Raw genomic sequence first — 26624 nt, 5'->3', positions numbered from 1 at the left:
GCTATTGTTGATATTTTTTTGTACTATGGGGTACGCGAGGAAACTTTAATCATTTGTTTAGTGTACACGCCGGAAGCACACTGGAGATTTAAATCCATTCAAGTCCACGAACTCAAATTTTTAAATTTAATTAATTTATGATATTACGTTTGCGTTAAGGCGACTGTCATTGGATGCTTTTTTTTCTATGCTACTCTTCCTGTTCAATGTAAGCTTGCATATCCTTTATTTTAGGTAAACATTAACAAGTGCACAAGCTCATCCATAACGTGTGTAGTAACCTTGCAGTAACCTTTCACGTTTTAATAAATGTTTATAACCACTAAACAGGTTTAGAGTGAGCGTTTTATATAGTGAAAAACACTAGGGAGACCACACTTGTGTGTATTATGCATTTATCAATTATATTGTTTTATACTTTGGCACTTGCTAATAAAATAAAACCATTTAAAATAGTCTCATTAGCTTCTAACACGAATTACATTTACGCCTAATTTTCCTCTAGCAAGTAGTCAACGACACAACACATGCCCTACCGCGCAATTTCACACAACTTCTAGCAAGGAGTCAGAAGATCAACCCTCCCCTCTCTCTCTTTCTCTCTCTCTCCTGGCATGGACTGTACAGCTTATGTGTATACTGTACCAGCGAGGCCGGGGAGCTACAGTGCTCGACGTCACCTCTCCCATGGCGTCACATTGACGTCACGCATTCCAGGCTTGCTATGTAGAAAGCAGGGACAGATAAATGTGCTATTAGACTTTCTCTCGCTCAGCGCGCCACATAAACAAAGGCACATTGCAACTTACGCTCAGCGCATCCTCTCCGTTACTGACGCCGACACTCTTATAGTGGAGCTGACAGAAGCACGGAGTACTTTTTTCTTCTTAGCTAAGAGGAAAATAAGTCAAATAATATTTTTTAATGAAAACCCTTCAACTTTTGCGACTTTGAAACCAACTTCCATTCAACCACTATTTTCAGTTTTTACCAATTTCTGTTGGATATGCACAAGGAATTATTAGGGCTTTACAAACATATGTAAAGACGGAACCTCAACAGAAATCAAGTAAGTGGAATTTTTAATTTAATACGCTTTACAGAAACAGCGCACAAGCGTACGTATTGAAATTTAAAAATACCGACACCATGCTTTGGCTTATTTCTGTCATTTATACTGCGGTCTTCATTCATATATTTCTGCATGGCGTTATGTTATTAAGAACTTCTGGTCCGGACCTGTTGAATGTCCGTTCCCCACCGCGTAAAGACAAACAAGCTGTGCTGTGCGCGACGTCTTCGTAGATGAATGGACTGAATCCGAATTTAATTCGCGAAACGTGTAATATTCTCTCGGGTTGTCATGGAAATGGGATGCCTGTTCCTCACCCCGGTGAATCCGCTGTGAGCTAGCGCGGGGCCGGCAGAGAGTCTCGTGAGATGCGCCTAGTAGACGGAGTGAGTGTTGCGCGCTCCGTGTTTCTCAAAATCATGACTTAATTTTGTGCGAACGTTTGTTTATTCGTTTGTAGCAGTATCTGTGTTTAGAATACTTTAAGTTATTTCGTCTACAGTCACATCAATATTGCTTTCGCCACGTTTCAGTGAGATAACAACACGAGCTTCATTCATTCTGTCTTGAAGCCACGGAAGGACCGCAAGCAAACGTACACTTAGAAATAAACAATAATTACATACAAATGTACATAAACTCTCATAATGTCGTCAAAAAATAATATCTAATTACATTTTATTTTCATATTCACCACTTTCTCACTCTTGCTATCGCAAGTGTTCATTTAAGGAGCTATCATGACATTTATCGCGTAAAGGAAGCAAGTGTTACGGTGCTTTCAGAATACTTTAATTTCTGAACAAGCAGAAATATTAAGTTCATACAGTACAATGTGATCGTGTATGAGTAACTGTATGGTGTTTACATTCTTGGTAATGTTATGAAGTGACACCGATACACCCATAAGCAACGCGCTCCTGTTTGTGCTTAAAAAAGTATTTTCTTTCACCATAGTTTGCGGTGTGAATTTCAGGTCAGCAAGAATCAAAACACCCTCTGCAATGATTATTATTGACGCGCACACCTTTACGGGCGTCAATGGCAAAGTAAGGATTTTGCCAATTTATTTCATTAGAAGTAGTGACAGCAGTGACAGAACCGCCTCTAATAGGTGTACGATACGACAATATATTGATCAGCTCAACCATCCAAGTGAGTTGTTATACTAAAGTTTTATTGCGGTGCACTCGAGATAGGGTCAGTGAGTACAGCGCCTTTCTCTTTCCCTCAGGTCTCTGTCCCCGTCGGGTGTCAAATCCCGTTCTCCAAGCTAATTTACTGTACTTGTATTTTTCCATCCCTTTATCTCCACTCTCTCTCTCTTTCTTTGTGTGTTTGCTGGAAAGCCTCTATCTCGCGCGCTTATTGAACGCAGAACGGAGCGCCTCTACAAAGCGCGTTCTTCAGTGCTCTCTCGCGGTTCTCTAGGTTACCGGGGCACAAGCGGACCGGCGGCTCCATGCGTACACATTGAAACACGCTCTGTCAAAATCACACACGACCTCAGAAAGACAGATGGTTGAACTCAAAAATAAACATAATAAAGTCTATAGAAAGCTCAGCTTTATTCGTAGTGGCATGTGTGTGAGGTAAAAAAGCTACTTAGGAGGCCACTCAAAATTCTCTTTTTTCTGGCTTGTGTTTCGTTGTCCATGTTACAGCTGTTTACCAAATCATGCATTAGTGCTTGTAGTCTATATATATCCGGAACATGAGGGTTCTGGGATTTGTTTCTAGTAGTTTGAGGGTCGAGAAAGACTCAGTGCTCAATACCTACTGTCGAGGGTTGGCTTTGTGTGAGCGCGCTTCTGTCAGGGAGGGGGCGCTAGTCGCTTTTAAAAACTCCTCGGTGGCGCGCTTGGGTTTATTTGACCGAAGACGGGGATAGTCGGACTTCGGTGAGTGCCCAGGTGAATATTGTCCGACCGTCACTGAGACTGTCATTATACTGAGCTAAGGGAACAAAAAACTGCAAGGCAGTATCTTTTATTAGACGCCCGAAACTGTTCTAACACAATGCTCGAATGCAGGAACAGAAAGAAAAACGATTTAATCCGTTATATGTTGTATTTGTAGACATGTGTAAGATTCTGAGCTATTTTTGTGCCTAAAGCATGCATATTACATATGGACTTCAATGCACTTTTTCACTTGTTATTTGCTTTTCCATCGAGTGTCATAGCTACAAGACAATGTTGTCAAATGTTATGCTGTTTCTATTTGTGGTTTCCCTTTTTTGATTAACGTTGGTTTGTTTCCAAAGGCTGCGATTTGTATCGCTGTCAAAGTTTTATTTTTAGCCTTTCTTTAAAAAAAGAATTCATAACTTTTTTTGTCCAAGTAATATTTCAATTTTTGTGAACTATATTTTACAGGCAATACACTCTGAACATTTCCTTATATTTAGTTTGATTTTCTGACTTGAGAAATACAAAATACAAGTAAACGAATTTATATGACCTTGTGTATTTCCTTCACTTTTGGGTTGCAAATGTTTAAAGGGTTAGATTTTTGTATAAGATGTGTTAGTGGAGCATGAACGCTCTTGTAACCTTTAACCTTTGTTTATTAGTTTGCACACTTGTATATATATATATAGTACAAATAATTAAAGTTTAACCTACCTAATTTACACTACCAGAAAATCCTGAGTATGTCTTTGTTGTTTTGCCACTTCACTGCTTGCTTGTTTGTGTGTGTGTTACTGTCTGTCGTTGTGAACTAAATCATTCTGTGCTCCCGATTCCAGACACCGGTTCGGAAGAGCGCCTGCAGCCCAGGTCTGAGTCCCGACTACCGGATACCTCACCCGCCGCGTGTGCTGAAGCAGCCCCGAACCCCAGACGCGTGCAGCCTCTACCCGAGAAACCGACCACGATTCAGCGAGCAAAAGGCCAAGCAGGTACCACAAGTCTGTAAAAATCTCTCTTGACTCTGAAGAGCTTTTCTAAACATATTTTATGTGATTGCATATTTAAACATTTTATATTAAGCAATAATAATTTTGCAGTTTTGAGAACACCTTATTTACTCAGTGTAAATTGACTGGTAGTAGTTTTGTTGCTTTTTTTGATTGCCCTACATGCCGGTGAACGTTTGCTGTTGTATCATTTTGGTTTGTCTAACTTTGGAAACTTTAGGACATCTCAGTGATATGTTGAAAATTGTGTATGTGTTAAAAAGTAAATAAAACAGTTTTTGGTCTGTGAAATGAAATCTACAATGACTGTAAATTTTAGATAGGTGTAGTTTAAACTAAAATATTTTTTTCTTGAGAATTATGTTTGTGTTTATAATTGTCCCGGAAATAAATGCAAATAACCGAACTAATATCTGATTTTTAAAGGCACTGTCGTTTCTCTGTACAACATTCCTCAGCAAATTGGATTTAATTCTGTTTAAAACATGAGTCGCGCAGATGGTTGATGGACATTTATACGGCAGAAAAAGCATGCATTTGTATTCCAATTCATGGAACAAGCGCAGTCCATATTATAGCTCTTTAATTTTAGATTTGCACCCTATAAATAGTAGCTATCACAACACACTTTCTTCATGGCCATAAACCTTCGTGTGCTGCTGTTAGAATACATTGCCTTTGTTGTCTTATGGAAAGTGAAAGTTTGCGCAAATGTATTTTTGCCGCCTGTGTTCCACTGATGCTTGTAGTTTCAAGAGCAAATTCATACTGGTTAGCGTGTCATGTGCATTTATTTATTTTTTTATATTTTGTTGATTGTTTTGTTTGTTAGATCTATGGCACTCTGACAATGAACAAGCGATCACAGTTATTGGAACAGCTGCATTTTGTCCATCTAAAATGCACACCTCGAGGTTAGCAACTGTTTCATCCCTCTAAAGCGCTTTCTATAAGCCTGCGTGTGTATTTGTGTGAGGCTCTCTGTTTGGTGCACGCACACACACACACACACACACACACACACACACACTAGAGCTGTAAAGCATCGTTTCAGTATGACTTTATGTGGTCTAGACCTTTTTAATAATTCGACTTTTTACGTTAGGTTGGCTGCGTTTTCATTTTTATTATCCGTGTCATGGTGAAATGTGGAGCTGAGAAAGAAAATCGACGTGCTCAGGGGTTTGCACGTGTACAAACAAACCATAAACGGATACACACGAGAGATACAGAGTCAGACAGAAAGTCAAGTCCTGCTTTTTTGTACAAGGATCTGTCTAGTCTTTCATAATTTGAGCTGGCCTTAAGTATGTCAAAAAAGGCACCTAAAACATGATTGGATAAATGCCATATTTTTTTGGAGTCTTCAAATACCAAAACAATACAAAAGCAAGTTTATCCGCATATCTGTCCCTGTATCGCTTGCTGAAAGATTTTTACTAAGTGGTTTTTAGTTTAAAAAAAGATCAAAATCTATTGTTTAAAATGTGTAAAAATATTGCGAGTTAAAAATGAGAATGACCTACGTTATACCGCAAAAAAAGAAGAAGAAGAAAAAAAAAGAAACTGTTTATCTCAAATGTTTGTGTGGTGACAGTGGTGTGAACTACTGTATAAGAAAGTGTGACTCACTTTTGCCCCATCCAGATTGACCTCAAACCATTCATTGCTCCGTCAGTATCCATGACGATGAAGGGGTCGCTCCTTATCCCACCCACCCACTCACTTTGACGTAAAACTCTCCTCCTATAGCTATATATGTCAAGGTGCGAATTATGTGAATATAAATTATCCAAATAAAGTTACCTCACAAATAAAGTTAAAACTAACATAAAAGTTGTTTTGTTTTTATAGAAGTTGTTACCTTTTATATAGGTTTCACCAAACAGGCTTTCTAACAATATCTGTATCTAGAAGTTAGATTATTATATTACTTGTTTATCAGAATGCACCGCTCGCAAACAGACATCTCAGGTGCTTGAGGAGGTAACCATAGCAACAACTGCTCGATTAATGTCAGTAGCGAACGGTAACGGTACGTCGACAAAACATGAGTAACTACTGGCAATATTTAGGTTTATTTTAGATTTATACATTTACACATCTCAAATATGTCACAAAAATATTTTAGTTTAAAACATCTTTAATATGGTTGAGGGCTAGCATATGCGCTAGGGGCGCTACATTAACTCTATTTGGTCGTGCGAGAGCTAAAATTGAAACAGTCCAGCCAAAATGTGACATAAGTTATTTTTAAAATCGTTTAAAGTTAGTATACTCAAAAAAAAAAAAAAAACAATTTTATTTAGTTTCCCCTCAGCTTTGTTAATTGTAAAAGATTAGCCTAGGCTACTTTCTCTTGACATTCAGTTTAGATTAGCTAACGTACAATTCATACAAATTTAAAATTGAATTCAGGCAGGACAATAATATAGCAACGTTAACTTTTATTGCTAGAATGAATAAAGTAAGCTGGCTAACAAGGAAGTTTACTGTTGTTTGAAGTTAAAGTAAACAAAACCTCAATCAACTTTGGGAGGAAAGTTGAATTGGGAAAAAGTTTACTTAAGGTAAGCTCTATCTGCTAATGTACCTTATCCTATGAATCCACTGGTGTGACAGAAATGTCTACTGACATTAAACTCACTGTTATCCATGATGCTATATGGCACAATATACGTTTGTATGCATAGCCAGCGATGTGCGTAGGAAACAGAACGTGCGCGCACCGGTCCGAGTCATCACAGGTAAAGAGGCGTTCATAATTGATAAGCCTCTTGATTTTACTAAACATACATGACGTGTTGGAGGCACAAGGATTACGAAGTCACTACACGAGAGCGTCAATCCGACGTCGGGTTTGTGTACACTTCCCCACCTAGGGAAAATAAGCAAACAAAGGACACGCACACACATCTCCTCACGGACTCAGGTAGCTCTGCACAGATGCACTTAAACAGCTGTGTCAAGGCGCACAGTTGTAGGTTATATAACTCTGAGAGAGAGAGCGCTGGCAATATGGTTTTCCTGGAGCGCAGAGCTGGCTCCAGATACAGACTACTACGAATAACAAGGGAGTTCCTCGTGGCTTTTACTAAGAGCATTTTATTTCAGCAGGTGCTTGGTGCACATTAAAATTAATAGAGTTAAAACCATCATGAAGATTTATCTAATAGCGTTTTGCTTAGGCGTTATGTTGTGAATCTAATTGACTAAACTCATCTTTCTTTGTGGTGAACATTGTTTTGTGCATGTTTACATCAGTGCATATTTAGAATTAAGGAATATAAGGATTGATGATGGATAACTGAAGAATAATTTGTGAGTCAGGTGTCAAGTGTGTGATGGCTCACTAGAAATGATCATTCTGTCCTAATTTGCTGATTCTAAACTAATATGAACGTCTTTCTTTAGTCAACCTCAGTCACCTTCATTGTGTTGGTGATGTCAAAGGATTAATCGCGATTAATCCAAAATAAAAGTTTTTGTTTATATAATATTTGTGTGTGTACTTTTTATGTATATATAAATACGCACACATACAGTATATATTTTGAATATATTTACATGCATATGTTTGGATTTTTCCTAAATATACATGCATGTGTGTGTATTTATATATACATAATAAATATACACAGTAAACTTTTATTTTGGATTGCGATTAATCGTTTGACAGCACTACTTGTTCCACTTGATTAAATTATGACAGAATTTCCTTTAATTCAAATATTTTATTATCTGACAATCCAGTCTTGGAAAGAGGCGTGCATTATTTATTAGTTTATTTCGTTTTTGCATGTGTGCCCACCAGCTCACGGCCTAACTCTTGTTTCCAGTTGAATGGTTTATCTACTAACTTGGTACTAACAAAATAGTACTGCACTGCCATGTTTGACATCACATCCTCTGTACACCTGAAGACAAAATTCAGCCAAAAGGCAATATGATAATCTCACTCTCGTTTCCTCTCTCCATCTCTGTAGACATGCCCTGCGTTCAGGCCCAGTATGGCCCTGCACCTCATGGGTCCAGCTACTCCACCCAGTCCTTTGGTTACCATGGTGACTACAGTGCTGACCTCATGGCGACAGACTACGCAAAGTGTGAGCTCGGTGGAGGGGAGATTTCGGCGGCGGCTGCCACCACTTCCCTACCCAGTTTTAATGTGTTTGTGGAGGGCGGCTTTGAGCCGAAACCCTCCTGTTTGTATCAACTCCCTCCTCAACGCCCTATCATCAAGAAGGAGGACGACTCCTACCCACCCATGGCACCATCCGACGAAGCAATAGCCGGGAGCTCCATGTACTTTAAGCAGTCGCCCCCTTCGACACCCCCCACGCCGCTTCACTCGGGCCCACCCAGCTCTTTTTTGTGGGATGAACACAATCTTCCCTCTGTGACCCAGACCTGCCTGATTGAAGCCCCATTGAAGAGCCCTCGCTTTTCTCATTACTACGAGCAGACAGCCCCACCCTCCACCAGCGGCTACGATACCGCCATCGGCCTTCCGCTGCGCCCCGAACGCTCTCCATCCTCATCCTCTTCGTCTTCACATGTGCCACCCAGCCTGGATGCGCACACACACTCACATGTGCACTCCCATACACACTCACACATGTACCCCCTGAACATGGGCAAGCCGGGAGGCCTGGCGTTCCGCTCTCTGGGCATGGGCCCTTGCCCGCAACTTCTGGGAGAGAGTTTGCCATCGCCGCCCAGTCGCGCCAGCTCTGGAGAGGGTACCTGTGCTGTGTGTGGAGACAACGCGGCCTGTCAGCACTATGGCGTGCGCACCTGTGAGGGCTGCAAAGGCTTCTTTAAGGTAAGAACTCAGCATCCCACCCGCACTTTCGTTTTCTTATAATAACTCTCAAACAGATCGAATACAGACACACCCAAGTTCCTTCAGTGTCACTACTATTTACATCAGTATGCCATTGCAAATGCACAATAATCCTTATTGACAGACACGTTCACTGCAAAAATCATACTACAAGTTTTGTTTGATCTAAATAAGAGGATCATACGCAAGGAGCTTTAAGTTAATATCTCAAACTAAAAGATTCCAACGCACACTAACTGACGCACGTGTACTTGGGCCTTCAAAGAGATAGTTCACCCAAAAATGAATGCTCTGCATCATTCGCTCACCTCCATGTTGCTGCAGATCTGCTTGGTTTTGTGTATGGAACACAAAAGAAGATATTTTGAAAAATGTTTCAGTGTTTTTTGTCCATACAGTAAAGCTTAGTGGGGTCCAGTGTTGTTTCAGACCAGATATATTCAGTATTTCAGCTGTAATTATGACAAAACTGCTTGTTTTTAAAAGCTAAAACACTGTTTGTTTCACACAAGAGCCCAGATTTAAACAGTCCAGCCAAAATGTTTCAGAAGTTATTTTTACTTTACACCCCTCAAAGTAGTTTAAAATAAGTAGTTTTAGATCAGATATTTTCTGTATTTCTGCTATGATAAAACTGCTTGTTTTTAAACACTAAAACACTATTTAGCTCGCACAAGAGCCCAAATTTGAACAGTCCAGCCAAAATGTGATACAAATTCTTTTTACTTTACACCCCTCAAAGTAATTTAAAATAAGTACAGGTTTAGACCACATATTTTCTGTATTTCGGCTGTTATTATGACAAACCTCTTGTTTTTAAATGCTAAAACACTATTTGGGTCACGTGAAAGCCCAAATTTAAACAGTCCAGCCAAAATGTGACAGAAATTATTTTTACTTTACACCTCTCAAAGTAGTTTAAAATTAGTACAGATTTAGATCAGATATTTTCTGTATTTCTGCTGTAATTATGATAAAACTGCTTGTTTTTAAACACTAAAACACTATTTAGGTCGCACAAGAGCCCGAATTTGAACAGTCCAGCCAAAACGTGAAACAAATTCTTTTAACTTTACACCCTTCATAGAAGTTTAAAACAAGTACAGTTTTAGACCAGATATTTTCTGTATTTCTGCTTTAATTATGACAAAGCTGCTTGTTTTAAAATGTGCTTTATGAACAGAAACTGAAAGTATTGATAAATGAATTTAATTAAACAAATGTAATATTTTTTATTCCAGAAGTTTCAAGAACTGCATGTTCTTCAAAAAAAATAGTTACTGAGGGGTGAACAAGGATATATTTATAGTTTGCATCCCTATTTTATCTGAGTTTTAACATTTTAATATATCAATAATAATTTATTAATTTAAATTCTTTCTGTGACTTGGATGTTTCTTGAAGTCACCAGTGGGCCTCTGCCCCTGGTTGAGAACAACTGTTTTAGACTGTTTTACTGTATGAACAAAGACAATTTTTTTGGTTGAACTATCTCTTTAAAACCAGCACAATAAACTGTACTATTGAAAAAACTACACAAGCTGAGGTCACCTAAAACCGACTGGAAGTACTTGCCAGAGGTATTCTCTCATTTGGATTTCCCATAATGCTTTGGTTTTTTTTCATAGTATTGCATATGACTGTAGTATTGTAGAAGCTGTCGTGGGAGTTTGCAATTTATTTTGATTGATACGTGTTCCTCAGTGTGTGCTTAATTTGAATAGCATGTCTCATTGTGTATCTGAGTGTGTCTGTCATTAAATGGAGTGTAAGAGGATTGTACTTGCGTTTTATTGTACAGTGTGTGTCGGTCAGTGGGGTTTTTTTCCCCTCGTCTCTTATGTGGCAGTGTGGCCAGGGTAGTGTTTGTTAATTGTGTATTCATTAGTGGTCATTAGTTTTGTTCTTGGTTTGAAAGGAGCTCTTGGCTGAAGAGCCTCACGCTGCTCTACACCGATCGCACCTCATTCTCTGAGTGTGAGGCTCAGGGTTAACCAACCATTGTAACGCACTCCGCGGGCGTTTGAACCAAGGTTAAAGCCCACCGTGTGAATAGCAATTCTTCAGCGAGCTGTGTGTGTTTTTGTTGTTTCGATTGAAGAGGGGGTTGGGATACGCACCATTTGAGTCTGTACAGAAAATAATTTGTGCACAAAAACTGAAAGAATGTTTAGTTTCAGTTTCAGAGGTGCAACTGTGACATAGGTTTGCTCAGCCTTTTCATGAAAGTATTGGCTTGTGTGTACTGAGTGTGAATGTGTGTGCCTTTGAGTGCTCTCACAAATCGTCTGAGCGGCGGTTGCCACGGCGTCTGTGAGGGTCGTTTCCCTCGGTGACCAGTGAGAGGTGTGACAGCGGCGCGCACTTAAAATACAGCAGCTTGGAGCTGTAGCCAGAAACACACACACACACACACACACATGCAGACTGAAGAGAATCTGTAGCGTATAAAGATTAATTTAACAATTACAATGAATTCAACATACATTTCTCATTTTGGGATTGAAGTCATTTTAAATTAGCTCCGGTTAATATTACAGAAACAGTGAGAAGACTTAAAATATACAGAGGCTGTACTGAAAGACTGACAATGAAAGTGAAGGAGCGAGAGTGGCAGAGCTGAAATAATTGGAAATGGCCTGTGGTCTGGTGCAGAAATAAATTATGCCTCTTTTCAATTAGTTTCACAATTAGTTTTTATTTAGTAATTAATAAAAGCAGGGGTTGGTAAGCCTGAGGCTTTGTAGCCATTACTGCAACACTGGCACACATGCACACACACAAATGACATCCACAAACAATGACATATGCACACTGGCAAGTCTTAGACGATCAGCATACTTATTTTTATGCAGACACACACTCGTACTCAGCCCTAACTCACAAAACACACTCGCCATTTAATTATCTCAGGCAACTCATTAACTCACAATATAAATATTAGCAGGTGAATTTTAATGCAAGCCGGTGTATTGTGTGGCAGTCTATATCCTTTGTCAGCCCGCCAACTCTCTCTTTTTCAAATTCTCAAAAATGTGTTTTATACAATAGGGTTTATTGTGATATTTATGCACGTTGATTCCTAGTACATTAGTTTTTAAAATACATTTTTAATGGAGTGTGCATGCATTTATCCAGCAAAATTGTTCCCTCCGGCTTTAGTTTTATGTTCATTAACAGCCACTAAATCATTTCACTTATGGCTCTATTTTACATCTGAATACAAACTGTTGTGTCGTTTCACAATGAAAAATAGTAAACAACCATCCAATTTCAGCACACAAAATCTTTTCTCTCCATCTTGCTCACTCCGCTTATTTTCACACATCATTTATTTGGTTTGTAATTTGCTCTGTGACTCATAACGTGCTCCGAGTGAGAATATTTATTCTGAATATTTACCTAATGGAGGGTCAAGACAGGCTCGCTCATTCACAAAACCTCCACATTCAACCCACTCCATCTGAATAAAACTATAACAGCTCTGAATTTAAACTCATCTTTCCTTTAGCACATGTTGATTAAATCAGTTGCAGCATAGATAAAGTGCATTAAATAATAAACACACTAGAATGTGCTTCATTCACAGACATAGTCATAGTCTTATAATACAGTCTAAGTGTGCAATACACGCAGGCACACACACTTAACCAATTAATGGTGACCCAGTTCCACCTCTTCTATTGAACAGCCATACGCACACGTCTAATTACACACCCAGAGGAGAGGGCGAGAGAAGATAGTCTGATCATCTCTGATTAGGGGAGGAGAGGATGAGGAGAGGGGGATATAGGTTCCCTAAGGGGTTTTAATGTGTGACAGGGCCATTAGCACATGTTACATGTCATGAATCCACAACTGCTTGTCTTTACCGACCCCGCGGACCCTGCTGTGCACTGGACCGCAACTCTGTGTGTGTGCGTTTGTATATTTGAGGGCTTGAATGAGAGAATTACGATAGTTTTCTATTTGTTATGTACTCCTAAAAATAAAGGTTCCATATAGAACCTTTAACATCCATGGAACTTTTTAAAAGCACAAAAGGTTTTCTTTTTAAGAACCTTTCACCTGCATTGGTTGTAAAAGCCATTCGGAACTTTTAGTTTTAATAGCGCAGTGTTTGTTTTTCATTCTTTTTGCTATTTGTTTGTGGGCAGAAATTGCCAGGCATAATCATAAAAGTTACAATATAACTTAAGATGTTCTTTCCCATTCAAAAAAAAGTCTGAAAACTGTTGGAACCGTGACAGTTTTGCACTGTGACATCGTTTAGAGCATAAATAAACACAAATACACATGCACGTACACACACACTCACTTAATGGCCGTCATATGTACAGCCGTTTATCTTATTTTATGAACATCATGAGATGTCTATTCATCTAGCGAGCTCCTGAAGCAATAAAACCTCTGTTTTGTGGACTGTACAATCACTGTGACCGACAGACTGAATCTGTCACAGTCTGAACTGGCCATAAAGTACAGAACGTAGTTGCACTCAGATAACTTGTGCATGTGGTGCAGGGGGGGAAACGGCGAGGCGGGTGCGTTTTTTCCCACTAAGCCCAGGGTGTTTTCGAGATGATGTGCTCCACAGGTTGTATTTTAATCAAGTCATACTGAATCAGTGTGAATTTAGCTGTAACTGAGTAGACTCCCCTAGCTAACAAGTGCATTTGCGTGCCCACTGGGAGATTAGTCCACTCTAGCGCGGCCGCTGTGGTAGTTTTATGTTCAATTTAAGTGAAATACGAGAAACCGTGCAAATCGCATGGATAACGTGTGTGTGGGTGGGTGTTTTAACTTCACCTGACGGTAAAATTCCAGCTTCCTGGGAAACGCAGGTGGCTTGATTGATTTTTAGCTACACCTGTTGGAAACAGCTGTGTGTGTATTATGATTGTTTTTCTTTATAGTTTTTATTTAAAGCATCTACTTGACATACAAAGATGGAATCAAACTTTAAAATGAAAGATACCTAGTAACTATCATGAAAAGTATGTTTCCCACTTCTGTTTTTTTTAACCATTTTAACTACTAGCAGCCTTGCTAATTGAATAACTGCACAATGAAACCAAGATTGTTGATGTACGTTTTAGTGCTATCAAATTGACCGCAGTTGTAGCTTGTTAAAGCATTGTTTTTGTTTGTTTTGGATATAACCTTAATCAGCACAGAACTTACCAGTGTCACGCAAGTGCTTAAACTTTTGCCTCACCATTAGCACGTGCACTTGATGTCTGAACCTTAGCGCTGACATCCGCAAAGTCTTTTTCCTCTTTGCTAGGTTTTTTAACGGCGTGAGTACTCGCAGATCGTTTTTATTTCATTTTAATAAGGTCAGCAATAATCGCGCATATCCAGCCGAGGAGAAAACAACTCCAGGGGGGGTTATTGCAGAGGCACGATCCGCCAAAACCCTGAGGTGCCGTGAGCTGACCCGCGAGTTTCACAAACAATTTTATCACGCGGCGCGGGATGTCTCGCGGGAGCGGCCTCAGCACGCTTTGCACTGATCTTCATTGTCAGTAGCTTGCGCTAATAAAATTGTCCCTCCTGCAGGCAAGGCATGTTGGGAAATTAATTTTATCTAATTATCCTGATGGAGCCGGAGTTTTTTCACATTGTAATTAAAATCTGACCTGGGAGCTTCCTTTTTAATTCTTAGCCAAAAACGGGTTCAAATTAAATAAATAAAATGTTTAGACCTGTTCACTTATTGTTTCTCGTCTCTCTTTCCTTTTTTTCTCTTTTTATTGTCGGTGGCTGCAGAGGACGGTGCAGAAGAATGCGAAGTACGTGTGTTTGGCCAGTAAAAACTGCCCTGTGGACAAAAGGAGAAGAAATCGCTGCCAGTACTGCCGCTTCCAGAAGTGTCTCAGTGTAGGCATGGTGAAAGAAGGTATCAAAACCACACACATACTCACACACACCTATCACTTATAATATGTTTGGCCTAGCCACTCAAACCAGTTATCACACAATAGGCCCTGGTGCATATGACCTCAGCTGGACCTCTGGTTAAAGAGACTGATGCATAGGAGATAGACACTCTTTATCTTAATGACTTAAAACCCGCAGATGCACACACTACGCTCAAGAAGCGCCGTGGTTTAATGCAGATTTGGCGCGTAGCTGGTTTGGTTGGTTAGTATGAATGCATGAATTAGACAATAATGGAGGTGTTTACCGGCAGCACTTCGCCTCTGTAATCACAGCCTATCAGCAGCTTCAGAACCGGTAATAACACAACACACAGGACGGTCACAGGCACATGTGTTCAGGGAGACATTTAATCCTTGCAGTTCCTGTGAATTTAAGCATGAATATCATGCGATTTAAAAAGATCACACCTTATACTTTGCCGGAGATTAAGACAGACATACATTGTTCTTATTATATCTCACCTCTGCTCACCGGTTCCTTCAGAGACCTGCAGTCGTGCAGATTTCAGCTGCCCCCTACTGGTCAGTCCGGCATTGTTGAAAGGCATGGAAAAAGATGGAAAGAAAGTTTTATTTGAAACTACTACACAAATATGCAATATACTTTTGATTTCTCAGGGATTGGTATAATGAATATGAAGCATAATTGTTTTGCATGTGTGGAATTGCATCATATGGTTTGAATAATGTTCTGTAATACTATTTAGATGTTTTAGCTGCTTGTGGAGGATGTGTGCATTGTCTTAAATATTTTTGTTTGTGTGTTTGACACAGTGGTGCGCACAGACAACCTGAAGGGGAGGAGAGGTCGCTTGCCGTCTAAACCAAAGAGTCCTCTGCAGCCAGAGCCCTCACCCCCATCACCTCCCGTCAGCCTGCTGAACGCACTAGTGCGGGCATATTCCCAGTCTACCCCACGAGAACTAGACTACAGTCAGGTATCTAAGCGGAGAGATCCTTGCATGAATCTAGGCTAATTTGCAGAAATCATTATTTATCCATTTGATGCATGAATTATTAAATTACAAAAAACATAACATATTCACATTTTTTATTTTATTTTATTTTATTTTATTTTATTTTACCTAATTCAGGTATTATTTTATATATAGAAATATAGAATTAAGAGAAAGTGTCAAATGTGACCCTGGACCACAAAACCTCTCAAGTAGCTCGGATATATTTGTAGCAATAGCCAAAAATACATTGTATGGGTCAAAATTATTATTTTTTTTCTTTTGCGGCAAAAATCGTTAGGATTTTAAGTAAAGATTATGTTCAATTAAGATATTTTGTAAATTTTCTGCTGTAAATATATCAAAACTTAAGAACTTCATTTGGGCAATTTTAAAGGCGATTTTCTCAGTATTTTGAGTTTTTTGCACCCTCATATTCCAGATTTTTTTTTTTTTCAAATAGTTGTATCTTGGCCAAATATTGTCCTGTCCTAACAAACTATACATCAATGGAAAGCTTATTTGTTCATCTTTCAGATAATGTTGACCCTTATGACTGGTTTTGTGGTCCAGGGCACAAATGTGGTCACTCACGATATTTTATACCCAGCATCTTTCCCCTGAAGTGTTAAAAATACAGATTAATCCACTATAGTGGATGTCATGCATCAGAGGGTTCACCATCTATTTCCATTGCGTTAAAATGAGTGATTGTGATTTGTGTGGCATACTTATCTCTCTATCTCTTCTTGTAGTTCAGTGCAGTGGAGCCAGTGGGTCTATCTGAGTCTCAGCAGATCCAGATGTTCTACAGAGTGCTAACCGGCTCCATGGATGTGACACGCTGCTGGGCTGAACGGCTGCCTGGATTCTCTGAGCTTCACCATGATGACCAGAACCTGCTCATTGACTCTGCCTTCCTTGAGCTTTTCGTGCTTCGCCTCGCCAACAGGTACATGCAGATTCGTCTCACATTGCACATTTTTCCTTAAGGGTCTGAAACAGTTGCAGGTACACAATCTTTAACATTCATAAAAGTAATGCTGGGGAATATAGCAAAAAAAAGCTTAATTTCATAACTTTTTGATTATATGCTGTATATATCTCAATGTACATGTATTTATCAAGGCTATTTTTTCCAGCCAGTCACTTTAGCCAAGTAGATTCAGAATGCGAAATGCAAGATTTTACATTTATTTTTTAATAATATATATATATTTTTTTTAATCAAAAGAACAATCACTGTAGTCAGGAGCTATTTAAAAATGTTTAATTTGAGATGTAAAAATCTATTCAGAAAATTGTCGCTAGAATGATATTCAGTATCATTTTAATTTTATTAGAAATTCTATTAAACATTTAATATTTAAACATTTTAATATAAAAAAAACTGCCACATGGAGACTTCACTGAACATTTCTGATGACACAAGTGAATCATTGAATCATGGTTATGAATCATTTTGTTGAAACGAACAGTTTGCAGTGATTTACAGGAATGAATCAAACTCTCTTTTTGCTACTGATGTTTAATCATAGATGCCAAGCAGTCAAAATCATCACAATATTCACAATGTTGCTTATTATAATATTACCATTAGTGTTTAATTAATATTTGCAAGCAAATACTCTGTATCTAATACAATACAGAGAATAGAGGCTGTAATAATATCCTGATTAGACATTTTCAGCTCTCATCAGAATGGCTACAGCTGTGGGAGGAAGCGGTAGTTATAGCAATTACACTCTGACTTTACACTTGTAATATCTCATAGCAACTGTCAGATTTTTCTATGACTTGCTATTAGTGATGTCTCATACGTCTCTTAGGATTTTCTTTCTGGTTAAAAAATTAGCATGAGGTGTAAAGTATCATTATGACTGTTAAAGAAGTCATTCACAGGCAGAGTCATGATTTATATTGTGTAATATGCCGCAGTCGCTGTTAGTTACATTGTGACTTCCTATACAACAATGAGTGTGTGTGTGTGTTCTCGCTCTCTATTCAGCACTGTAAAGTTACTATGGACACTGTGTGGAAGATCCTGTGGAATTCACTTATTTAAGTTTATTGGTTAACAGCCCGGCCTAACCACCTCCCCCTCCCAAGACAGTATGCGTGGCAGAAACAGCTCACTTATATTCCGTTCACCATGTTATGATGTCGCGTTTCTGTTTTACTCGCAAGGCCGAAACGGTTTCCGTCCAAACTAGAAGTAACCTGTTGTTTCTTGACTTTAAGTAGAAGCGTGCGTGTGTGGATGTGTCTCAGTGACTCAGTGACATTCTGATGTTGCTTTAACAGGAAGTGGATTTTTGTCTCAGCTCAGCTGCTCCCTGTTTAACTAGCTCTGGTGCTCTTTCTGTGTTTCTCTCTCCCTCTCTGATGGTGTAGGAGCAGGTGCAGGGAGGGAGGGCAGTGGGTGGTGGCGTCACAGCCTCAGTAGGGAGCTGCAGACTTGGGTTCTGACTCATTTAAGTGGGGGGATTCATCCGGGCTTACGTCACGGACACTCGAAAACTCACAAGATACGCGTTCAGAATGTGTGGAGACAATACGGGCAAACTTTGCACATTTTCCACTCACAGTTCTCACATGCTTTGAAAATAGACCGTACACCACCAAAACACACTCCAGCGAATGGTATCTGATGTGGCTCACACATGCACATATAGTTACGCCACGCGGCCGCACTGAGGTTAATAAATGAATGGACGCAATGAAACCGACTGTGACGCAAATTTAAAAGGAATGTGTGCGTTTCTTCTCCTCTAGGGTGCGGTTGTTAATTTTGTAATAATGACAAGCTTTCACTAGTTTTATGTTCACTTTTCCTTCTCTATGGCACTGGTCGATAATGGACTGATTCCAAATGGCATTTTTGAAGCCTTCATGCAGGGCCCTTCCACATGGCTGTTAGTGCAGGATACCCGGAAGGATGTACATTCGCCATTCATGATCACATAACCTTGGGTGGTGCATCCTTATGATTCATTTTTAAAGGCAAACTCTCACTTTCTCTCGTATTCCCTAGTGCTACATAACTGTTCAAAAGTTTCAGGGTTTTTTTTTTAAAAAGTCTCTTATGCTCACCAAGGCTGCATTTATTTGATCAAAAATACAGTAGAATATTGTGAAATATTATTACACTTTAAAACAACTATTTTCCATTTTAATATATTTAAAAATGTAATATATTTCTGTGATGGCAAAGCTGAATTCTCAGCAGCCATTATCCCAGTCTTTAGTGTCACATGAGCCTTCAGAAATAATTCTTATATGCTAATATTTATTATTATCATCAATGTTGAAAACAGTTGTGCTGCTTAATATTTTGTGGAAACCGTTAAGTATTTTTTCAGGATTATTTGATTAATAGAAAGTTCAAACGAACACCATTTATTTAAAATAGAAATGTAATGTGTCCTTGCTGAATAAAAGTATTAATATCTTTTTTCAAACGTTGAATGGTAGTGTATATTAACTGAAAACATTTTTAATTATTTTTTTTTTAATCAAAGTGACACAGAAAGATAGCATGCTTAAAATACATTTTAGTTTAAGGTAATATTTTACCTTTTATTTGTGTCAACCATCTTAAAGGGATAGTTCACCCAGAAATAAAATTCTTTCATTATTTACTCACCCTCATATTGTCAAAAATGAATATTCATATCAATAAACATGCAAAAGCCAACTAACAATAAATAAATTAATTAAAAATTCATTTTTGGGTGAACTCTGCCTTACAGTTGAAGTCAAAAGTTTACATACACCTTGCAGAATATGCAAAATGTTAATTATTTTACTAACATAAGAGGGTGAAAACTTTTGGAATTTGTAGATCAGAGTAAATTTAACTTATTTTGTCTTCTGGGAATCATGAAAGTATTCTCTGTAGCTTCTGAAGGGCAGTACTAAATGAAAAAATATGATATTTAGGCAAAATAAGAAAAATTTACACATCTTCATTCTGTTCAGAAGTTTACACCCCTGGCTCTTAATGCATCGTGTTAATGCTTAATGCTTCTGAAGCATCAGTAAGCGTTTGGACGTTCTGTAATAGTTGCATGAACCCCTTGGTTGTCCTCAGTGTGAAAAGATGGATGATGTAGAAAAATATGTGGGACCTGAAGGTTTTTTCTAAAGAACAGTGGGCAGTTTAGCTGTTCAGGACAAACAAGGGACTCATGAACAACTATCACTAAACAAAAAAAACACTGTGGATCATTCAGGTAACAACACAGTATTAAGAATCAAGTGTATGTAAACTGTTGAACCAGGTCATTTTTATAATTTCAACTATTATTTTTCTGTCGTGGACTATATGTAAACATCTTTTATGTGACATATATTAAAAAAACAACATACATTTTGTATGATCCCTCTTATTTTGGTAAAATAAATTAACATTTTCCAGATTCTGCAAGGTGTATGTAACCTTTTGACTTCATCTGTACATATTGCTGATATAATCAAGGTAACTTTCCTCTTCAAAATAAAGAAACAGTGATTTACGTCTATGTTGGGTGTTCCAGACGCCCACATACAAGAGCCCTGCGCCCTTCATAGTACTCACTTCAAGTGCTCTCCTAGAGTGAATAGGGCAAAATGATGCCCACTTTCCAATATAACATCACCAGCGTCTGTGAGTTCTGTATATATGCATTCATGTGTAGTGGCGTAAAACCATTAGACTGCATTAATGAAGCACACATTTTGATTATTTCCCCCTCCGGGCTTGAAAAACAGCTCGGAGGATGACTCTCGAATATTCCTCCTCGCTGTTTTCCCTTCATCCCCTTTCCATTACTCCTCCTCTCCTCTCCTCGTCTATACGAGTGTGTGTTTTCGTGCAGACTAATGAAGAACAGTTCACGCAGCAGAAGCCAGCACTCTACGGGAAAAACGAGAGGAAGTTTTTCTTCCTAAATTGCAGGGTTGAGAGCGAAGGGCTGAAGACAGACCAAAAGAGAGAGAGAGATTGAGGATGAGTGGATGGAGAAGAAGACGGACGAGTGGAGGGCGAGTGTTTGGGTGTTTCGCTGCAATTACACACAAGCGGTTTTCGTGAGAATACAGTGAGACCATGAAGATTAAACTTAAAACTGCTTTGACCCGAAACCCTCCAACCCTGAAGGACAGAGTCTGAGAGAGAGAGAGGGAGAGAAATAAAGAGTATAATCTCAGGAATGTTTTAAAAGCTTTAATTGGGAAAGCTTGGCATAATTAGGTCCATTCCTATCTTTGATGTGCTCTTCCCTGTACTGGCTTTCATTTGTCGCTATGGTAATTGTTTCCGTGCAGTATGCCTTAAACACAGATTCGGCGGCCAATCCAAGGGCAGATCGTCATCACATGAATCAGAGAGAGGTGATAATCAGCGTGTGTGTATGTGTGTGTCACAGCAGCGACTGTGTGTGCTCTCTGATAGCGTGTGTGGCGACGTACAGAATTAGAGGCTCACTAAATTGAAACAGGTACCTGTTCTGAAGGGAACGAGAAGAACGGCGATTAATTAAAAGATGAAAGGCTGCGACTGAACTCGTGGCTTCAAACGGCACCTTGAAGCAGTATAAATAACAACAGTTCTTCATCTAAACCCTTCTCTCTCCCTCTCTTTTGCTCAGGTCTTTGCTGGCAGACGAGAAGTTCGTGTTTTGCACAGGCCTGGTCCTGCACCGGCTGCAGTGTCTGCGCGGCTTCGGCGAGTGGCTGGACTCCATTCGAGACTTCAGCACTCACCTGCAGAGCCTCAACCTTGACATGCCTGCGTTCTCCTGCTTGTGCGCCCTAGTGCTGCTCACAGGTAACACACAACCTCTGAAATACACTTTCACACACTTCCTCACGGGTCCTTTTTCCTGTTGTCGTTCTTGTATTTGTGTATTTACACCCCTTTTGTCCCGCTGCTAGCGGTCGTCACAGTGATCACAGGTGTGGGGCAGGTGCTGACAGAGATTAGGTTTACCTGGACAGCAGAAATAATCCTCAGTAATCACACACACATAGCAGAGACACAGAGATGGTGTGAGGTTTGTGTGCATCTCCTTTTTGAGTGCAGGTGGAGATAGTTGATTATTGGTTGACAAACTAGGACAGTGTTTGTGTGTGTGTGTGTGGGTGTGTTTGGGTCAGCAGGTGCTCGAGTCTTACCATGCATTATTAACACAGAGGCTAAACAGCAGGTCGACCTATATACAGACAAACACACTTTCCGCCACACACACAGAAACACGAGCACATTCTGGCAAGCACTAAGAGAATAAAGACAGCTGGGTTTCTATCCACGTATTTGGGAATATTGCCTAAAATAATGCCGGGTGGAAATGTAGAGATGCAAATCAAATTTTAAAAATGCTTCTATGCTAATTTGAGGTGGACACATTTTTGATTAAGAAAACATGCACGTAAATTATGATGGTAACAAATGTATTGAATAAATTTATATAATAATAAGAAGAGGAATCTGAATAAGTGGCATGTAGAAGAAACTATCACATGGATGGACACTGCTTTATCTGCAGAAATGTTTTTGCGATATTTAGATTTTTTACAGAAAAAAATCACGTTGGATAAAAACACTGCAATATTCAGATTTGCGCATAAATTCCGCAAGTCATGTGATTGAATAATTTGATTAGAGAAGAAAAACCACATGCTACTATATTTACACTGCTTTATTGGCAAAAAGTATTTATATTCTTCCATTGAAAACAACTGCTTTTAAAAATAAAGCTTCCAAAAGGGTGTTTTTGCAGTGATGCCATAGAAGAACCATATTTGGTTCCCCAAAGAACCTTTCAGTGAACAGTTCTTAAAAGAACCATTTTAAAGAACATTTAAAAAATTTAAAAAACCTTTTTTAACTATTAAGAACGTTTTCTGCATCTGAAAGGTTCCATGGATGTTCAAAGTTCTTCATGGAACCATTGATGCCAATAAAGAACCTTTGTTTTTAAGAGTAATGTTGGGAAAAATGTTTTAAAGAAGATCAAGATATGAACAATTTTGATCTTATGTTTACTTTAAAGACAGCAAGATTAGTTCACTCCTGAATTAAAATCTCCTGATAATGTACTCACCCCCTTGTCATCCAAGATGTTCATGTCTTTCTTTCTTCAGTTGAAAATAATTAAAGGTTTTTAAGGAAAACATTCCAGGATTTTTCGCCATATAATTTCAGTGCAGCTTCAAAGAGCTCTACACAATCCCAGCCAAAGAATAAGGGTCTTATCTAGCTAAACGATTGGTCATTTTCTAAAAAAAAAAGAAAATGATATAATAATATACTTTTTAACCACAAATGCTCATCTTGCACTAGCTCTGCGATGACTTCACACATTATGTAATCACGTTTGAAAGGTCACGCGTGGTTAGTTCTTCATCTGTGTACTCCGGTTCAAAAAGGTAGGGTAGGAAAAACTCGTTTGATGTGTTTTGCATGATCACTTTGTAAACACTGGGTCGGTACTTCCGCCTACGTCACACGTGACCTTTCCAATGTTATTACGTAATGCGTGACGTCATGACGCAGAGCTAGCACAGGATATATGTTTTTTAATTTTTGTAGAAAATGGCAGATCGTTTCACTAGATAAAACCCTTATTCTTCAGTTGGGATCATGTAGAGCCCATTGAAGCTGCATTGGAACTGCAATTTGGACCTTCAACCCACTGATCCCTACTGAAGTCCACTATATGGACAAAAATTCTGTAATGTTTTCCTCAAAAACCTTTCCTTTCGACTGAAAAAAAGAGAGACATGAACATCTTGGATGACATGGGGGTGAGTAAATTATCAGGAAATTTTAATTCTGAACTGAACTAACCCTTTAAGTGTGGAAAGAAAATGGAAAGAGAGATATACCTGTCAATCAATTCACTCAGTCTCCCATCCAGCGTCCAATCTTCACCTCCCTTTTTTCAGCCACAATCCACAGTGTTGTGTGTAGATATGTGTGTGTGTGCATGAGTGTGTGTGTTTGGTAGCCCCCATGGAGCAGCACTTAACTCTGTAGAGGAATTGAGCGCTACTCAGCAGAGCTCGGGTCCCTACCTCTCTTCTCTTTCTAGCTCTCTCTCTCTCTCTCCCTCTCTCCACTCCTCCACTCAGTCTATCGACCCTCTAAAAGTGTCTGCGGTGAAAGAGCGCCATCGATCATCCCCCAGGAGAGAGGGAGAGACACAGAGAGAGCAAGGGAAAAAAACAGTGAGAGTGAGAGAGGACGTAGGCTGAATGCAGTGACAATGGAACTGCACTAGACACATAGATTTGGAACACACACACACAGATATATCCAAAGCAAGCCAGCATCCCTTTGCACTTCCGCTCCATGGCTGTTCTACCATACTGTGGGCACTTACACACACATGGAGTTGTTTGAAGTGTGATAGAAAGACACACTAGACTGCTGACTGGTGATGGTTATTGGAAAAAAACAGTATTGAATAATATGCAATGTTATTATTAGTTTAATATGTGGACCACAAAACTAGTTGTAAGTGTCAGTTTTCCAAAACTTTCCATTGACGTATGGTTTGTTATGATAGGACAACATTTGGCCAAGATACAACTATTTGTAAATCTGGATTCTGAGGGTGCCAAAATTTTTGAGAAAATCACCTTTAAATTGTCCAAATGAAGTTCTTAGCAATGCATATTACTAATCAAAAATTAAGTTTTGATATTTTTACGGTAAGAAATTTACAAAATATCTTCATGGAACATGATCTTTACTTAATATCCTAATGATTTCTGGCATAAAAGAAAAATCAATAATTTTGACTCATACAATGATTTTGTGGCTATTGCTATAAATATACCTGCGCTACTTAAGACTGGTTTTGTGGTGAATGGTCACATATAGCATTGGTGATTCAAATGTCACCACAATTATTTGGTTTCATTACTTTTTCAAAAATGGGACCGCTTGCGAATAAAAAATGACGGCAATTTCATTTCTTCTCATTTTTAGAACAATGTCCCGGTCTGAAGGAGCCTAAAAAAAGTGGAGGAACTGCAATCCAAACTGATCTGCTGCTTGCGAGATCACCTGAGCTCGGTCAGCGCAGGAGGCGTGGCTTCAACTGTCAAGGCCACACCCACAGTGGCAGCTGTGCTGGGCTTGAGGGCGGAGCTTCGAACTCAGCGTACGCAAGGCCTACAGAGGATCTTCTACCTGAAGCTTGAGGACCTGGTCCCACCCCCGCCGCTCATCGATAGGTTTCTGGACACCTTGCCCTATTGATGACCACGTCCCCTTTTGCACACCACTGACACGCCCACAAGCTCACTCAGACACGCCCACAGCGGCTATAAACTCACCCTGGGAGGGACAGAGCCAGTAGCTAACAATGACACTGAACTCGATTTCCCATGAGTCCCCAAAATCCTCACAGGAAACAAACGTGTCTGAGGAGAAACCAATCATATAAGCGCTTTTAATCTCTGCTCTGCGCCTGATAGTGTAGATACGAGGCGGGGTTTGAGCGGATCTGACGTAACGCGCGTTGGGAGCGAGCGTCTTGGCGCGCCACGTCAGGAGAAGTATTACAGTGCGAGAATGTGTGTATGTGTGTGTGTGTGTGTGAGTACGCACACTTAACGGCTCCTTTGCAGGCGGTCCAAAAGTTCCACCACAATCCACCTCGACGACAGCAGTTGTGTTCATCACAAACATACACTCACAAACACACAAGTGCACGCGAACTGTCCTTTCGCACATACGCACGCATCCAAAACGCCAGCTTCAGATGCCAGATTATGACATATCAACTGTCGTTGGCAGAAACGAAGTGGATGTGTGTGTGAAAACACGTAGGAGTGTCTCTGAGGGAGGCTTTCGCCACACAGACAGAACGACAGAGTGCATTAATGTCCAGAATCACAGTTGATCACACCCCAGAAACCTGCAAACAAGTGCAATTTACTAAGTGCTATTGTAAACGAGGAGAGAGAGGAGAGAACGAGAGAGAGAGTGTGTGTGTTTGTTCCAGTCCTATTTCAAACTCTAAATTATTTTAATACTAAGACTCAACTTGTGAGGTAACGGTTTCAATTGAGATGATTTCGCCCGGTCTGCGCACTAACTTTTTAACGACGAAGTTCCACAGACTTGAAATTACTGTAGTTTTTGTTTTTATCACTATTCTGAATAAAAACCAAGGGATTTTAGCGGTAGGATAACAGAGTAAAGAGAGTAGAATTGGGCTTTGAGCACTTAAAAAACAGGAGGAGAAGAGAAGGCAGGGGAGACGCAGGTGCAGAGAGAGGATGGGAGGAATGAAACATTCCGCGTTCATGCTCATTTTTGTATGTTTATACTGTCTACGCCATTTATTAATATGGAGGACATTATTGCAAAAATGTCTTTTATATGTACAAAAAAGTAAAAACGGATTATATGCATGGTTTTCTCCTTCTCGCCTCTGCTTGTATTTATTTTGCAAAGACTGCCGGCTCCACAAGGGCTTGAACACACTTACTGACTGGGCGTTCTCGCTTACTTTATCATACGGCAGCAGTTTGAACAGATGAGAAAGTACAAATTATATAAAATATAAATATATATATATATATACACAATACAAAACTAATATTTTGAAGTGTTTTTATCTGATAGCTTTTTCAAATCTTGTGGTACAAGTTGTGCATTGTTTTTTGGAGAAGAAACATAAAAAAAGAAAAAAAAAACATGTTTTTCAATGTCTCTTTTGGTTTGTTTAGTTTTTTTTTTCTCTTTGGTTCACTGGAGGCTCTGTTCAGCACTTTGAAATCATAAAAAAACCCTTCTGATTATTTGAGTGGAAGTGTCGTTTTTCTGTTCACCTCTGTGTAAAAGCATCAGAAGTGTTTTTCTCTTGAAGCTTGTGTTTGTTGT

At 39.3% G+C, this 26624-nt stretch overlaps 1 protein-coding gene across 1 annotated transcript; it reads left to right on the top strand.

Moving 5' to 3' along the window:
- The first annotated feature begins 644 nt into the window (after window positions 1–644).
- nr4a3 (nuclear receptor subfamily 4, group A, member 3) lies at window positions 645–26542 on the top strand. Its single transcript, XM_051131295.1, is given in 10 exon segments — window positions 645–1069; window positions 3825–3977; window positions 4828–4909; window positions 7982–8820; window positions 14614–14743; window positions 15561–15724; window positions 16498–16694; window positions 21373–21551; window positions 24720–24745; window positions 24747–26542. Coding segments are annotated over 8 exon segments (1845 nt in total). The 5' UTR covers window positions 645–1069; window positions 3825–3977; window positions 4828–4845; the 3' UTR covers window positions 24993–26542.
- Window positions 26543–26624: the final 82 nt, after the last annotated feature.

The sequence above is a fragment of the Labeo rohita genome, chromosome 16, assembly GCF_022985175.1.
Source record: "Labeo rohita strain BAU-BD-2019 chromosome 16, IGBB_LRoh.1.0, whole genome shotgun sequence".
NCBI classification, from domain to species: domain Eukaryota; kingdom Metazoa; phylum Chordata; class Actinopteri; order Cypriniformes; family Cyprinidae; genus Labeo; species Labeo rohita.
Note: the sequence above shows the minus strand (reverse complement) of the source record. Positions and strands in the feature narration are given on the sequence as shown.